Source organism: Sycon ciliatum, chromosome 13 (assembly GCF_964019385.1).
Source record: "Sycon ciliatum chromosome 13, ocSycCili1.1, whole genome shotgun sequence".
NCBI lineage: Eukaryota > Metazoa > Porifera > Calcarea > Leucosolenida > Sycettidae > Sycon > Sycon ciliatum.
In genome coordinates, this window is record NC_088655.1 from 20,034,445 (window position 1) to 20,051,444 (window position 17,000).

At 50.3% G+C, this 17,000-nt stretch overlaps 2 protein-coding genes across 2 annotated transcripts in view; one reads left to right on the forward strand and one right to left on the reverse strand.

Annotated features, from left to right (window-relative positions):
- The window catches only part of LOC135829926 (uncharacterized), a 45,900-nt gene that overhangs the window by 23,475 nt on the left and 5,425 nt on the right, over positions 1–17,000 (forward strand). The gene's annotated exons all lie outside the window — the stretch shown is intronic.
- On the reverse strand, positions 1,037–13,430 carry LOC135829927 (uncharacterized). The gene is made up of 6 exons (XM_065342311.1): positions 12,749–13,430; positions 7,408–7,475; positions 6,831–6,897; positions 5,572–5,838; positions 3,133–3,798; positions 1,037–2,489 (listed from the first exon to the last, which is right to left on the reverse strand). The coding sequence occupies exons 2-6, from the start codon at positions 7,453–7,455 to the stop codon at positions 1,684–1,686; spliced, it is 1,854 nt and encodes a 617-aa protein (XP_065198383.1). The 5' UTR covers positions 7,456–7,475; positions 12,749–13,430; the 3' UTR covers positions 1,037–1,683.

Below are 17,000 nucleotides of genomic sequence, written 5' to 3' on the forward strand. Positions count from 1 at the left end.
GTAAAGACATAACCTGGGATTCAAACCCGCACTATCGCCCTGCATGCATCCCCAATACACTTCGCATACATACTAATTCTTCCAAGTTGCTTCACGTTATGATCTTGCATTTGAAAGCCCTATTTGAATATGCATTGTGGCCAGCCGTCTTTGATGGTACGGTACGGGACAGGTACGGTCGAGGAAAATACGACACCGACTACCGCCTTGATGACCAAGGCAAAAAAAGCATAAGGATGTTATAAATTTTTCAATTCTCCTATTTTTTAGGCATAACCTGGGATTCGAACCCGCACTATCGCCCTACATGCATTCCCCCATACACTTCGCATTCATACTCATTCTTCCAAGTTACCGTACTTCACGTTATGATCTTGCGTTTGAAAGCCCTATTTGAATATTGCGGCCAGCTGTATGTGGCCAGCTGTGTTTGATGGTACGGTACGGTACGGGACAGATACGGGATAGCGCCAGGCGTGACACAAACACACAAACAAACACACAAATACCAAATTAAAGCTGTGTGGACCCTGGCTAGCGCCAGACGTTACTGAAGTAACGTCTTCTGCATAGCTACGGGAATAATTATTCTTTTATGCTTGAAGATGTGTAAATTTATGATAAGAGTACCCAGCAGCATTCGGCCGTGTACAGATAATTTTTTTATCTACCACCAAACCACAACTGCGCTCTCCGGCCGACCTCGACCCGTTGCCACAGCACACCAAGAGCAAAGCGATACTTCTTTTGGTACTCAGTTCCTTCATACAGCTGTTTCGATTCAAGACAAGATCACGTCAATGAAAGTTGATATTGCTGAATGGCTACGTCGGCCGGAGAGCACAGTTCTGGTGTGGTCGATGTAATTTATTTTTTTAATGAAAATTAATATTCTTTATCCTCATAGAATGAATTTAAATGATGTCTATTGATTGGTACATTTGGAGATGTGTTCCAGCTACTGTAAGTCAACAAATACCCGGCGTGATACTGCTGTCAAACAGAAAACACCAAAAGCACTCGGTTGTTTCATTCCTTGACGGAAAGAACCGATTGCATTGTTGTCGTCAAATTAGCTACAACTTAGAACTGTGCAGGGTAAAAACCAACAGTTACTAGACAATGCCTTGACTCACTGTGCTCCACAGCTTCAGTTTCGCCAGGCAGTAAGCAAACATGGTGACGTGGGGAAGACAAAATGAGAAGAGGGGGCAGAAAATCTCTCAAGGATAGATGTCAAGATGCTGATCTGCATGGAGAGAGTGAGAGGGAGGAACTAAAATGAATGAAAGTGCCACTAGCTCATCTCACCAAGGCCACTATCAAGATCGAAATTCGAAACAAAATAATACAAACGAGGAAAACATGAAAAGGATAGATAACGAAGACGACCAAAATTCTGGCAAAACAAAAATACTTTAGGAGGGCTGTTGAAATTTGATAACAGCACCGCTCCACGATCATCAAGATAAGTGCCTGCTATATTCAGTTCGACCTAAAGGGTTTGTAGCTAACAAGAAAAAGAACTGTTTTTTAGTCCATGGCTGTAAGTCCTGTGGTATATGTGATGGGAGCGGACGCACACACACACACACACACACACACACACACACACACACACACACACACACACACACGCACACACACACAAACACCCCCCCCCCCCCACACACACACACACTCCTAGGCAAAACGACCGCGGGGATTGGGCAACGAGCGCGGCGGAGGCCACTGGCGTCGGGAAGAGCTCGGCGAATCCGTGTCAAACGAGTCCTGGTCGAATTCCGGCGGTGGTGGAGGTAATCCTGGCATGAAGTCCCCCGCCGGCAGTGACCCGGGCAGGGACGGTAGCTGTGTGGGCGGACGTTGGCGTGGTAATGCCGGAGCGGATACTGGCGTGGGCGGGGAAGGAAAGGCACGAGAGGATGGCGATTGGCCATGCCCGTGCACAGCACCACCGTGCATACCACCACCTCCACCACCATGCATAGCACCACCATGCATAGCACCACCATGCATAGCACCACCATGCATACCACTACCACCACCACCACCACTACTGCTGGGCAGGCGTGCCGCCGAACTGATTCCGCCGCTCGAAGGAAGTCTGCCGCCGCCACCGCTGCTTGGCGCCGTGTTATGATTGCGAGTGACGGGCGGTGGTGTGGGCTTGCTGGGCGCGTGGTCAATGGGCGGTAGATGTCGTGTAAACTGAGGGGAATCCCCTCCCGAGGTCGAGCCGGGCGACTCCCATGAGTTGGCTTGGCGGACCGGCGGCCGGGGACTATTGGGAACGTGAGGGTGGTGGTGTGAGGACGATGACGACAATGACGACGACGAGGGTAGAGAGAAAGGAGGGTTGGAGCCGCTACTGCCGTTGCCGCTATCGCTCGTGTCCTCACTGCGGTGCCGGAAGGGAGGCGTCGACAGGGATGGCTGTACAATGGCGGAATGAGAGTACGGGCCGGACTTGGACGGCGGAGGCAGAGCTGTCGGCATGAAAAGGCAAAGAACGCAGAGAGAAACAAGTAAGTTATTCAGTTGTAAATTGTTATGTCGTCCTCGGCCCCCCCCCCCCCCCTCGCCTCTTCTACGCACCGCCTTTCACTGTGCACCGTTCACCTGATAGACGTGATATTAGCAATCTGGTCATTGAACATCTTGATGATGGTGCCCTATGCTATGACAACTACAGTGCTGGCAACTGAAATCCGACCCCTTTAGCATCTCGTACAAATCGCTAACGCGACTAGCGCACCGCTAGGGGGGGGGGGGGGGGGTCGGATTTCAGTTGCCAGCAATGTACATTCATCCTGCCACTCCCCATCCAGGTATAAATGTGTGCATGTGTATGTGTGCGTGTTCGTTTGTGCGCGCACGTGTGTGTGTGTGTTTATGTGTGTGCACGCATTTCCGTGCGTTCGTGAGTGCATGTGTGTGTGTGTGTGTGTGTGTGTGTGTCCCAGCGCAAGTGCATGGCTTCTGCCGTAGCATTGCTATCATCGCCTCCGGCGATGGGCGTCAAAAGGTCAAAGGTGTGTGTGTGTGTGTGTGTGTGTGTGTGTGTGTGTGTGTGTGTGTGTGTGTGTGTGGACAAGTGACAAGATCTTCACATATCGTGTCGTAACTCACGTGGAAACGACGGCGGCAGCGTCCCAACGTCCGTTCTCGGTGGCGGCATGGGCTGCGATGGCTCCAGGGGCAGAGTACGCGAGTCACTGGGTCCCGAGCGTCGCGGCTGCTTCCTGTCAATCTGCGGCAGGCGGGTGCTCTTCTTCCTCTGCGGTGGAAGGCGTTGCTTTCCGCCGTTGATGTCGGCTTTCAGGTCCGACGGCAGTTCCGGACGCCGGCCCGGTGGAGGGGCCTGCGCGCGCCCGCTGTTGGGGCTGGACGGGGGCAGCCGTGTGGGCATGGGTGGCTTGACGTCGCAGGCGTGCCGCACCAGATAGCTGCACTTGCTGGAGGGCATGCGCTCCACCTGCGCCGCGCCCAGCATGCACTCAAGCATAGCCTGCACCTGCGACAGGACGCGGTTGACGTTCTCCTGTGTGGTGCGCAGGAACACCTCGTCGTGCGGCGCCGCGCAGGACGAGCACAGCAGGAAGTAGATGGTGATGTGATCGCGCTCGGCGCCAAACTCCCTCAGGTGCAGCAGGTTGTGCGCCTTCCCGGTGGCGTCGTGCGAGCTCACCAGCGGGTCGATGATCAGCATGTGACACGTGGCCACGTTGACGTCCAGCAGTACGTCTTGGTCGTGGTTACTGTCGTCAAGACGACGCTGACAGCTGAACCAGTTCCCTGGGCGGGTAGTAACAAAGCATACACGCGCGTGTGTTATTCATGAAGGGCAATGAAAACAAATCTGAGAATATCGCCCGTCTGAAGCACACGGATACGGATGAGAAGCACACGGATACGGATGAGAAGCACACGGATACGGATGAGAAGCACACGGATACGGATGAGAAGCACACGGATATGGATGAGAAGCACACGGATACGGATGAGAAGCACACGGATATGGATGAGAAGCACACGGATATGGATGAGAAGTACTCAAGGTTTACATGATTGAAATAGCAGTGAAATAAAAACAAAATTATCGTGTCCGTTCTCGAAGGGAACTCACGACGGCCGCTAACACCCGGTAAACCCTTGCGGCAGATGCAGCGCCTAACGGCGGGGTGAGTGGATAAGTCTCACAACCACTGGCACAAGTGATGAGAAACCCCATTAGCAGTTAACCACCCCGTGAAATCGAAGTCGCAGGCAGCACACACGCCCGTGAACAAACAGAAAAGGCACAAACCGACACACCGACACTTGCATGTGCTCACTGCCCAACTATGGGCATGTGCATCTGCTCGTAAGACGGGAGAGACGTTTTACAGGAATCTTGGAAAGATGACTCAATTGGCTATTGAACTTCCCAGTGACTGGCACAACTGAAATCAGCATACTCTGAGTGGACTCTGAGCGGACTTAGTAGTGATTCCCCCCTTCCCCCTATGCATTCACCACATCATGCTTTAAGTTAACCCTTTAGTGGCGACAGGTCGATTCACACCTGTGCGGGCAGTGAACACTAAAATATGTATTACAGAGCCAGCCTGGTACATATTAGGCGCCAGGTTTCGTTGACAGAGACACCTCAGTGGCCGACCTATCGATACCAATAGAGAAGGTAACGGGGTTGCATTTTGAATATTCAGACACAATGGTGCACGTCATGGCGTGCAGTACAAGCTCAGGCGGGAACCAAAGGGTTAAGTGGCTGCGAACAAAGGGCAGAAACGCATTCATACCATCAACGTATCTGTGGGGGGGGGGGGGGGGGGAGGGGAGGGGTGCTAAAAGACCACCCCTCACATACATTGAGTTAGACAGGCAAAGGGTTAATAAGCGGCTGCGAACAAAGGGCAGAAACGCATTCACACCATCAAGGTATCTGTGATTAACTGCAAATACCCATGACCAAAGTGAAGGTAATACTTGCTACAAGTGCTACAAACGGTAAGAGTGTCTCTGATAACATGCTTCACTGGCACCATACGTGACACAAGTGCCAATCTAGCCAGAAATAGCTGATTGGCGAACAAATTATGTTCACTAGAGTTAGACGCTGTGGAGAGCCTGAACCCAACACAGGTGCCTGGTGCAACACTACACCTTCAAGCGACCTTGCTTGATGGGAACATGCCCCACCACTATTAGGCATAGGTGCACACACCAAGTGAAGTAACTGACACACACGCACATATGCACACGCAATTTTACGTCCCCCACACACGCGAATACACAAATGTACCCCTTGCCCCCCCCCCCCCCCCACACACACACACACAGAAATGTACGTCCACCCCTCCACCCCCCCCCCCCCTCCCACCCATCCACACCCACACACCCATCCACACCCCCCCCCCCACACACACACACCCATCCCCCCCCCCACCCACACACACCCACACACCCATCCACACACACCCATCCACCCACCCCCCCCCCCCCCCACACACCCCCACCCACCCATCCACACACACACACACACACACAATCCGCCATAGCACTCACGGTCGGTGTAGATGAGCTGTTTTAACTTTGACATCCACTGCTCAAGTTGGAACAGAGACGGAATCTTCATCGTGTAGTCACGGTCGGCTTCGCTCTGGGAGAGCAGGGTCAGCGATAGAATGTATTCCCGGTTGTTTTTGGAAACTGCTTCACCGTTTGCCTGGCGCAGATACGACGTGTTGATCCGAGTGCTGTCTTTGTACAGCGGTATGGTCTCTTTCACTTTCTTGTGATCGTTTTGCTTACAGATGTTGAGGCAGGGAAGGTCTGCGACACAAACACCAACAATAATACCGTATGCAGTCAGACCTCGCTTATCCGGTCCTCTCTTATCCGGATCCCTCGCCATCTGGAAGAAAATCGCTGGTTACAGACGTACATCATACGTGATGCATCTAACAAAACCGGTGCTCGATTATCCGGTTCCCTCGCCTATCCGGAATTGTTTGTGGAAAAGGATGTGTGCGGTTAAGCAGGGTCTGACTATCACGACTTTAAAAAGGATTGGGAGAACTTCAGATTTCAAAGAATCAGCCGGGGAAGTGAACTGCCTGGAGAAAGAGAAAAAATGCCAGACCCACAATTGCTCATGACAAGCAAGATTTCGGGTTCGAGTCCTGGTGGGTCTGGGATTTTTTTTCTCTTTCCAGGCAGTTCACTTCCCTGACTGATTCTTTGAAATATCATTATTTATACGGCAAGCCGCTTATGTACAACGCCAAGGGAGATGTTAATACAGTCAGACCTCGCTTAATCGCACACATCCGTTTTCCACAAAAAATATCCGGATAGGTGAGGGAACCGGATAATCGAGCACACACACTGTGTGTGTGCATGCCATATGCTGTAAATAGGTTACAGCGATTTTCTTCCGGATGGTGAGGGATCCGGATAAAAGAGGACCGGATAAGCGAGGTCTGAGTGTACCAAATAAATTTTGTTTTACGGAAAGCCACGCTCGTAATGAATGCTGCATGAATGATGGGTATACATCAACAAAAAGCGTAAAAAGAAGAAGATAAATAGGAATTGCTTAGAGAAGTGGAGAAAGAGAGAGAGAGAGAGAGAGAGAGAGAGAGAGAGAGAGAGAGAGAGAGAGAGAGAGAGAGAGAGAGAGAGAGAAACAGAGAAACAGAGAGAGAGAGAGAGAGAGAGAGAGAGAGAGAGAGAAGAGAGAGAGAGAGAGAGAGAGAGAGAGAGAGAGAGAGAGCGAGAGAGTGAGAGAGCGAGACGTGGACTCAATTGCAATTCTGACTTACTTGTGTCTGTTCGTACAACAAGCTGTAGCCATCTCTGCCTGCTTCTGGTTGAGCGGAGTCCTCTACTCTGCATAACAGAACGCATGGCAAGAACACCACATACATGTCCACAAAATAATGATGGACTTCAGCTCACCAGCACAGTGATTTTATGTAGGTATGTGGCTTGAGCAGGGTGTATCTGCACGTTTAGGAGAGATAGGGGGGGGGGGGGTTGCGAGGAAAGGTACCCCTCTTCAAGCCAGCCCACCTGCTATGCACACACTCACGCATGCACACATGTACACGTGCTCGCACACACACACACACACACAAACACACATGTGCACAGATGCCCAACTGAAAACCCACGCACATTATATTACCATATATGGACATACACACATGTGGGTACAAGGTGGAGGGGGAGGGGGAGGGGGGGGGGGGGGAGGGCAATGAAAATATTGATGCAATTCTATACATTCAACTATCACTTCTACAGGCAGCATACTACACAGTCCAAAGTACAATAAATATCTTTGGGTTCTTGAAGCACACGGTGTGAGCAGAACTGTAATGTTTGCTAGTCATTACTAACCCTGCTTGTTATGGTGACGTCGCTCTCATGCACAATGGATGTAGCCATCACCCACACAGTGCTCTGATCTGAAGGAAAGGAAGACAGGCACAACATGGACCGCATGCATGCACACACACGCATGCCCACACAAACACAAATACACACACACACACACACACACACACACGCACACACAACGCACATGTTGACACATAAGCACAAAATGAATGGATATGATGACAAATGGAAACAGGGAGCTGCACCCTGAAAGACATGGATCAGGACTTCACCATCACACACTTGATATTCATCAAAATAACTTGATGGTACAGTCAGACCTTGCATAACCACACATACCCCCCCCCCCCCCCACCCTGTGTGCTCCCCAACGCATTCACCCTGAACAACTTTTACATTCCACTACTTTCACTTTAGCTCATACATGTACATGTACACCCTTCAAAGCGGTGAACCCCTTGATAGGCTACAAGCCTCTGGGTCATCCTAATAAAGATATTATTATTATTATTATTATAACCATAACATAAAGTGTTCCACCAAAGTATCCAGATGGCCGAGGGAACCGGGTAATCGAAAAAATCGGTGACCAGCGTTTTCTTGCGGATGGCGAGAGATCCGGAAAAAAAGGGGACCGGATAAGCGAGGTCTGACTGTAATGAGATACTTTTAGCTTAACATCATTCAATGATGGCAGGCGTATAGAGAGGGAAGTTGCTCTTTCACTCTGTTTTGTCGTAGGGTAGAAGTATCTCATTCGCTCAAGTACAAACTTCCCAGACTGAACTTGATATAGAGTAAAACCAAGAGTAGATAAACAAGAGTGTGCAACTCCGGATCTCTCCTGCACAATCTGCGCCCACGGCGGAATTTTTTGTTTACGTCACCTTTTTTCAGAGAAACGCGGATTCTGCCGCAGAGCAGTGTGAGAGCACGTGCTGGGCACCGACCTTGCAGCTTGTATACATACATATATATGTAGTGTAAAGCCGGCCAAGTGCACGAGGGAAAACTCTCCAAAAGGCTCGCAGCGCGTGCGTCGTCGAAAAGATTACGTCAACAAAAAATTCCGCCGTGGGCCAACCCATCCGCGAGTTGCACACTCTTGTTTATCTACTCTTGGTAAAACATGTCAAGGCAAACACTCGGATAAGACGACCACCTGTCACAGAAGACCATTGCAAGCAGCACCAAGGGATGCTCTTTCCGGCCATGGATAAGGAGATCGCCTGGTAAGAGAGACCACGTGTTGAACGTCCTTTGAGCGGTCGTCTTCGACAGGTTTCACTGTATTTGAATGCAGCCATAAGTTAGTACTAGGGGCTTGTCGTTGGTTAATGACAATAGCTTTACAAGTGAAGTGTATATGTATATGCCCATTACAAGTACACTGCCACTGTCCAAACCAGCTTTGTTGTCTATCAATGTGTCGATGTTTGTCCCCGGTGACGGCAAAGTGTCGACATGTTGCAATTGCTAGTATGAAACTGGTTTGGAACGGATTTCTGTGTCCTTTGGAAGTGGTTTATCTACCTTCACCTGACAACCACAATGGATTGCATTACCATCGCCCTGACCAGCATCAGCACTTGGATAAAGCGTCAGCTCAAGCAACAGTACCAGCACTAGCACTACACGCAGAAAGAGCCAGCTCAAGCAGCGGTACCAGCACCAGCACCAGGACCAATTTGATTTCTTTGCCAGTAACATCAGCGATACACGAATAGCATCAAAACCATCTCACAGCTATCATCATCACTAACACAAGCAACCACCACAGCACCAACACACACACACACACACACACGCGCGTGCGCGCGCACACACACGCACACACTGTATTGTACTGTACTTGCTCAATGCCAAAATTGGTCACGTGGGTCTCCCCGGGAGAGGGGAGAGAGGAACTCAAAAAGAATCTTGGAAAGAGGACTCAACTGGCTATTGAACCGCCCAACGGCCGACACCCCCTGAAATCCCCAAACCAGGGGCGTCGCACACGGTACGGTCACTACGGTATTGACCGTATCACTATTTGCCCTAAGTACCCCGTGAATAAATAAAATGCACTGATATGGGCTCTAAATTTCCAAATTTTTCTGCTCAGCCATCCCCTGCTCCCCCTCCCCCCCCCCCCCCACGAGTAAATAATAATCATTATTGTACTTCAGATGGCTGACCGTACCACACTAATATACCTTCCGACACCCCTGCAAACTATGGGTGGACTTGAAAATGATCCCACTTACGGGCTTACCACACCTCAGTAAGTGGGTGAAGACAAGGCGCAAAAAATGGATTAACGGCATCAGGTTATCCGTCCTGGGATCCAACTGCAGTTACCCCTGCCCCCAGTGAAGGTAATACTTGGTACTAGTGTGGGTGGCTAAATCAGAGTGGATCTGATATAAGCTTCACTAGCACCAGTGATTACACAAGAGTTAATCTAGCCAAAAGCAGTCCAGGGTCAACGGGTATGTATACTTCAAATAGAAAGTATATGAAACCTGCAACCAACAAAGATGGCAGGTGCAACAATACACCTTCAAGCAGCCGAGCCTGTTGGCAACAGACCCAACACAATCTGGCATATGTGTACCCACCAACCGTACTAGCTGGCACACACACACACATACACACATGGCCTCCAGTAGGGACTACAGTAGAGGCGGCAGGAGCCACAGGAGTGGCAGGAGCAGAAACACCCTGATAACCGGAGCGGCTCCAGCAACAACCACAGGTGCGGCGGCAACAAAACCCCACAACCGATGGCAGCAGCAGCAGAAACTTCAGGAGGAGCAGCTGTGGAATGACAGCAGTAACAACCAGAGCGGTGGCACCAGCAGCAGCAGTAACAGAAACACTCACACGATCGGTAGCAACAGCAGTAGCAGCAACAGCATCTGCTGCTGCAGGAATGGTGGCACCAGCAGCAGCAGCAACAGAAACACTCACACGATCGGTAGCAACAGCATCTGCTGCTGCAGGAGTGGTGGCACCAGCAGCAGCAGCAGCAGTAACAGAAACACTCACACGATCGGTGGCAACAGCAGTAGCAGCAACAGCATCTGCTGCTGCAGGAGTGGTGGCACCAGCAGCAGCAGCAACAGAAACACTCACTCGATCGGTAGCAACAGCAGTAGCAGCAACAGCATCTGCTGCTGCAGGAGTGGTGGCACCAGCAGCAGCAGCAGCAGCAGCAGCAGCAGCAACAGAAACACTCACTCGATCGGTAGCAACAGCAGTAGCAGCAACAGCATCTGCTGCTGCAGGAGCGGTAGCACTAGCAGCAGCAGCACACTAGCAGCAGTAACAGAAACACTCACTCGATCGGTAGCAATAGCAGTAGCAGCAACAGCATCTGCTGCTGCAGGAGCGGTGGCACCAGCAGCAGCAGCAACAGAAACACTCACACGATCGGTAGCAACAGCAGTAACAGCAACAGCATCTGCTGCTGCAGGAGAATTGGCACCAGCAGCACCACCCCCAAAACTGGCAAATCTTGCACCTCAAGTACACCATCACACCTGCACCAGCAGCAGCATGCCAGTAGCAGTACACCAGGACAGGCAGTCTCCCTTCACTACTACACTAGCACAGGCACTCTCCCTTCACTACTAAACTAGCATTGGTCCACCTTTATGACAAATACCAATGAGCCAAAACAAGACTAGCACACGGCATCACCACCACCCCCCCCCCCCCCCACACACACACACACTCGTAGTAGATAAACAGCAAGTGTCAAAGCACATACATACACACACACACACACACACACACACACACACACACACACACTCGCGCACACGCACGCACACACGCACTCTCTCTCTCACACACACACACTCGCGTACTCGCACGCACACACACACACACACACACACACACACACACACACACAGACATTTGCCACGTCATGATTTACAGGGAAGAGTTTGGTTTGCATCTTCTCACCAAAATGCACCTGTTCCTTTCCAGTGCCTGCCCATATTTAGACTCAACCCTGGGGATGAAAACATTCCACAATGGGCGATGCAGATTTTAATCAAATGGTTTCTGCCGATGCATTGTTGTAATTATCCATGGGTTCAATCATGCTTCTTTGCCTGACGCATATGGGGATTTTCTGCATTGCTATACTGTATCGGCACTCCAGAGGCGCAGCATCATTTCTATTTCGTGTCCTTGGGGCCTAACCGACTTGTGGCCGAACTCGAAAGCTCTGCACATTGCCACGTGTCCCCTCCCATGCACCCTGACCAGTTTTTAACAACATGTCAACGCTAGAAGAACACAATTGTGTCTCACAACCACCTCGCCCTCGCCGAGCTTGCCACTCTGGTATCCCAGGCATGGTGGTGGTGGCCTGTCACAAGCGAAAACTTCCTAAGCTGGTTGTGTGTTCTCAACACAATACATGTAAGTGTATAGTCTGGTGTAACGCGGACATTCAAGCTTCACCTTGCTTTTCTCACTATGTGCCATGTTTGCATGGATCACAAGATATTCTTCATCCCGAATGGTTCACACTTGCTTCACACTTGCTTCCACACAAAATAGAAACTCCAACCTCGCAGTCTGCTCTAGTTTGGTATGCAGATAAATACTCCGCAGAATGAATAAAGATACACAAAATTATGGGTACTCCTAGGCATTTCCTTGTATCCTAAGTTATAGGCCAAGCACTGACAATCAGACTTTCTTCAAGGTTTTCGAGCAAAGATACTTCTGACCCCGAGGGTGGATTGGGGGCTTTGCTTGCCTCCCCAATGCACAAACCTTGCTGCAAGGCTCGCGCAGTAAGTTCGACAGGACTAACACAGCAAAGATCCGTGTTGATGGCAGCGCCCACGTGCTATGCCCGAATCATGTCTCTGAAAGCTGTGTGCGAACCGGCCAAGTGGGCAGCGAGTGTGAATCCTATAACTCCGCGCGGAGAAAAGCTCTCTGGCAAGCACCACCAGAACTGCACAAGCGGCCGAGTAGCGTTGGGTATGGCAATGGTCAACGCACTGCCATGTGGCACCAACATTACAATCTACATTGTGGTCTCATGTTCGAGACATCTGCATTTCTGGCGTCTGGGACTTACAACTGCGATAGCATGACATGCGATATGCTATGGAGACAATTTCATTCGAGCGCAGGTCTTTGAATGGTCATGAGAGTCATTGCACTCGATGCGTTGGCATCATCGACGCAAACACAAACGCAGGCTGACACACACAGTGAGCACAAAACGCGTACCGTCGTAATGACCCTGGCAGCCTAACAGACAGCAGCATTGTACTATATTCAGTAAGCAGTTACGCGCCCCAATAGTAATGTTTTCACGTACCTCAATTATTTGAACGAACGTAGCGTTTGCAGTACCTCACCATGCAAGTCCTGTCCAGCACCGTCCTGCTCACCACTAAGCGTGATGCTTGGAGTAGATCGGCCAACTCCAGCAAACCCTGGCACCAGTCCAGAGGGCTAGCTGGGAATCTTGCCTTCGCCTCGGTCCAAACCACCACCACAGTTGCCAGCCAACACACAACACCAGTATTGTGATCGCTACGTGGTCTCTGCCCACTCACTTCACTTCCCTAGCCGAAACGATCGAGCTCGAAATTTTCAAAAGACAGAGATTGGTCTGGAACGGTCCGTAGCAGTATCAGTGTGCAACGGGTCAATGGAGGTTGGCAAAGCTTGGAAACGGCAGTGCAGCCACGCGCCAACTGTGACCTCTTGGCCGCGAGTACAGCTCCAGGACGTGGACAGGTGTTTAGAGTCTGCGTTTTCTCCAGCTCAAACCAGGATCCAGGATTCGTCAGCGTGGCACGAGCGCGAGCGAGCACTCGGGCGTGAATGACCGCGTACTCTGCTGCTTCTGCTTCGCGACTGCTTCTGCTTCGTGCTCTGGCATGTACATCACGGTACATGGCCATATGGATGTAGTACGCCTTGCTCTGTCCGGAAGGAATCACCAGGAATAATTTGTTTGCACTGTGATCAACGTGTGATCGCGGGGTATTTTTTCTCCACATTCTTGACAGCAAACCACCATGAGTCCAAGACCATGTACCAAAGATTTACATGTACTGCTACATGTAGTACTACTGGAGTCTGGAGTCTTTCTGTGCAGATCAAGGAAATGCACGGTCGGACGATACTATTACTTGACATGGTTAGCATTTTACCGTTCACACTATTTTCGGCGGTAGGCCTGCACCGTTTTTTGTGTGTGTAGACATGGCATTTTACAGTTCACGCGCTAGATCCAACGGTACTCGTATCCCAAACCCAAAATACCGTCGGTTTGGTACCGTTTCGACGATAGAAAGCTCTTTTTAGCGGGAGAACGAAACGGTAAGATTCCAACTAGGGTTACCTCACACGTCTATCGTTGCGTCAGGAGTCAGGACTCAGAAGCCGAACTGCTAACCGTGTCTCGAAAACACATCAAAAACAGTAGACTCGCCCTCTACACGCCGACCGTCGAAATAGCGTGAACGGTAAAATGCTAACCATGTCTATGTACTAGTCGATAGCGTAGATTTCTACACCTCCTTGCTACGCAGTTACCATGGTTACGTAAGTACCGGTACGCGAAGGACTAAAGCGGGACCGTCACTTAATTTTTGCCGACTACCCGCCAAAAAAAACCTTTTCGTTTCACGTGTCAGACACGTCCGCGAGCGCGTACGATCGACTCGCGCCGAGTCGCGCGCGCCCGCGCTACCTTTCACGTCAGGCTATCTGTTCTCGCCACATGGCTGGATAGCGCGTACATGCAAACATGATTGAAGACTTGCAAAATCAATTTTTTTCCAAGTCCAGGCGCTAGGCCTAGGCAGCACTAATCAGTCTAATGCCTAATGCCCAGGCAGCTGACTTTATTTTCGGAGAAACACTACTCATTGTAGTAAAAAGTAACAATGAATAGCGATATCATCTAGGAAGGATCGCTACCCTAACGCGAAGGAAAGGCCTTGCGCGGCTGCTCTACGAAGTGTTGAAGAAAGACTCATCAAAGTTTAACAGTTGGTGGACGAACAACTCGCTGGCGCCGGAAAACTTGGCCCCCAACGATGGTATTTGGTGAATCATCAAGCATGATGTCTTGTAGCAGTGTTCACCGAGGAAGGAGAACGCTCTAGTCGCTGCTGTTGTCCGTTTCATCCACGTTGGGCGTTAGCTGCAGCCAGCGCCCCGTGGCTGCTTGACTTCTCAATCGATATAAATATTCACAACAGTAAGACTCTGTGATCAATCAGAGCTGTGCTTCGAAGTAGTCACAAATGCCCCATGATCAGTCACAAAACAAAACTCGGCAACCAGTCACAGCTTCCACGGTGCCCCAAGACCAGTCACCAGAAATGACCGTAGTAAATCTGCAGGGAGTTTCATAATCTGTTCATTGCAGAGTCCACTATGCTATGATTCAAGAGGGGGGTAGCGTTCCTGCGGATGCGGAAAACTTGGCTGGAGCCCGAGTGTCACGTGAACCCTGATTTTTAAGACTTATTATTTGTTTTTCGATGAGCCTATTATACGCGATACAGGCTCAGAACACACTTTTCGTCTAGTTGGCATATCAGGGATATAGGGCGGAGCAGCCCATATCCCCAATTATGACACGCGAGTAATAGTGAACTACGATTGGCGTATTGTGCTGGACTGACTGCGGTAATGTAAAGCTAAAATAAAGCAGTCAGTTTGCCCTTAGCATGGCCTTGTCATGAGGGTGCCACATCCGTGGAAAGACAACATGCCGGCTAATCTCCCTGAGAAGTTGAGTGGTTATCAGCAGGCGATAACGCTGTGTCGATGATGACCTGTTGATGCCCGACAGGAACCTTGCGAGGAGAGTCATTGGGCCTGACGGGTAGGTAAAGCCAACTTCAACATGAAGTTTGCGGATGGCCGACATGTAGACATGGACAGATCGGGGCTGAAAAGTTCTGAACAACTCGGCAGCAAAATAACACATAAAGTAAAAAGTCATCACCTGGCAATGGATTCCAGTCATGCCCTTGACAGAACTGGAAGTAACGGGTATCGGCGGAAAAATATTTCCGGCTGGTGCCAGTGCTGCTAGCTGCAGCACGGAGTCCGGCAACTTATAGTTGGCAAGACTGGCTGATCTGGCTCAGCTGCTGCTTCCGGAGCCCTCAATGGTTCAAACACCATCGGCGCAGGCCACGTTTTTCGGCACCGACGATTTGTTCGTCCACCAAAAGTCGAAACAAATGTTTCTCACTTGAACACTTCGTAGAGCTGCCGCTGTTGTGCCAAGGCCCATTGGCGCATGGTGTGTATACTCCAAACCTACATGTATGATGATGGGTCACTGCTGACGTTTCTGCTCTTGGACAGTGCAACGCCGCATGAAGATATGTTGTGGCTCCACAATCGCTGAGAACGCTAGTGTGCGTCCATGGAATACTAAAACACAATAGGCGCGGCGCAGCTAACGCCCACTTGGATGACTCGGAGTGGTGGCGAGTGCATTCTCCTTCCTCGGTGAACACTGCTGGTCACCCTGTTTGATGATCCACCAAACACCGTCGGTGCAGGCCGCGTTTTTCGGAACCAGCCATTTATTCGTCCACCAACAATTGAAATTAATGTTTCTCACTTGAACACTCTGTAGAGCTGTCGCTGTCGTGACAAGGCCGTGTATACTCCAAGTCAGAGAATTTAGTCTACATGTAGGATGAAGAGTAACAGTTACTGCTGATAATGAAGTTTGCGCTCGTGGACAATACAACGCTGTGTGAAGTAAATTGTGGCTCCACAATCGCTCGGAATGCTAATGTGTGTCCATGGAATACTAAAACACAATAGGCGCGGTGCAGCTAACGCCCAACGTGGATGAAACGGACAACAGCAGCGGCTAGAGCGTTCTCCTTCCTCGGTGAACACTGCTACAAGACATTATGCTTGATGATTCACCAAAATACCATCGTTGGGGGCCAAGTTTTCCAGCGCCAGCGAGTTGTTCGTCCACCAACTATTAAACTTTGATGAGTCTTTCTTCAACACTTCGTAGAGCAGCCGCACAAGGCCTTTCCTTCGCGTTAGGGTAGCGATCCTTCCTAGATGATATCGCTATTCATTGTTACTTTTTACTACAATGAGTAGTGTTTCTCCGAAAATAAAGTCAGCTGCCTGGGCATTACTTGCCATTAGGCATTAGACTGATTAGTGCTGCTGTAGGCCTAGCGCCTGGACTTGGAAAAAAATTGATTTTGCAAGTCTTCTATCATGTTTGCATGTACGCGCTAGCGCTATCCAGCCATGTGGCGTGAACAGATTGCCTGACGTGAAAGGTAGCGCGGGCGCGCGCGAGTCGATCGTACGCGCTCGCGGACGTGTCTGACACGTGAAACGAAAAGATTTTTTTGGCGGGTAGTCGGCAAAAATTAAGTGACGGTCCCTTTAGTCCTTCGCGTACCGGTACATATCTCGCGCTGTACACATGGTACAGGCAATCGACATCGCGCCACCGTTCCGCGTCACGCGCATGTGTGATCCGTCATGTACATGTAGATCTGCATCCATTGCATCATTCATTACACTTACCGTCTGCCTGGTCCACTACA

Coding starts and splice junctions, on each gene's coding strand:
- LOC135829927 (XM_065342311.1), bottom strand. CDS start 7,455: ATGGCTACATCCATTGTGCATGAGAGCGACGTCACCATAACAAGCAGG. Junction 5,839..6,830: donor TGTTGTACGAACAGACACAA/GTAAGTCAGAAT, acceptor TTTGTGTCGCAG/ACCTTCCCTGCCTCAACATC. Junction 3,799..5,571: donor ACAGCTCATCTACACCGACC/GTGAGTGCTATG, acceptor CTACCCGCCCAG/GGAACTGGTTCAGCTGTCAG.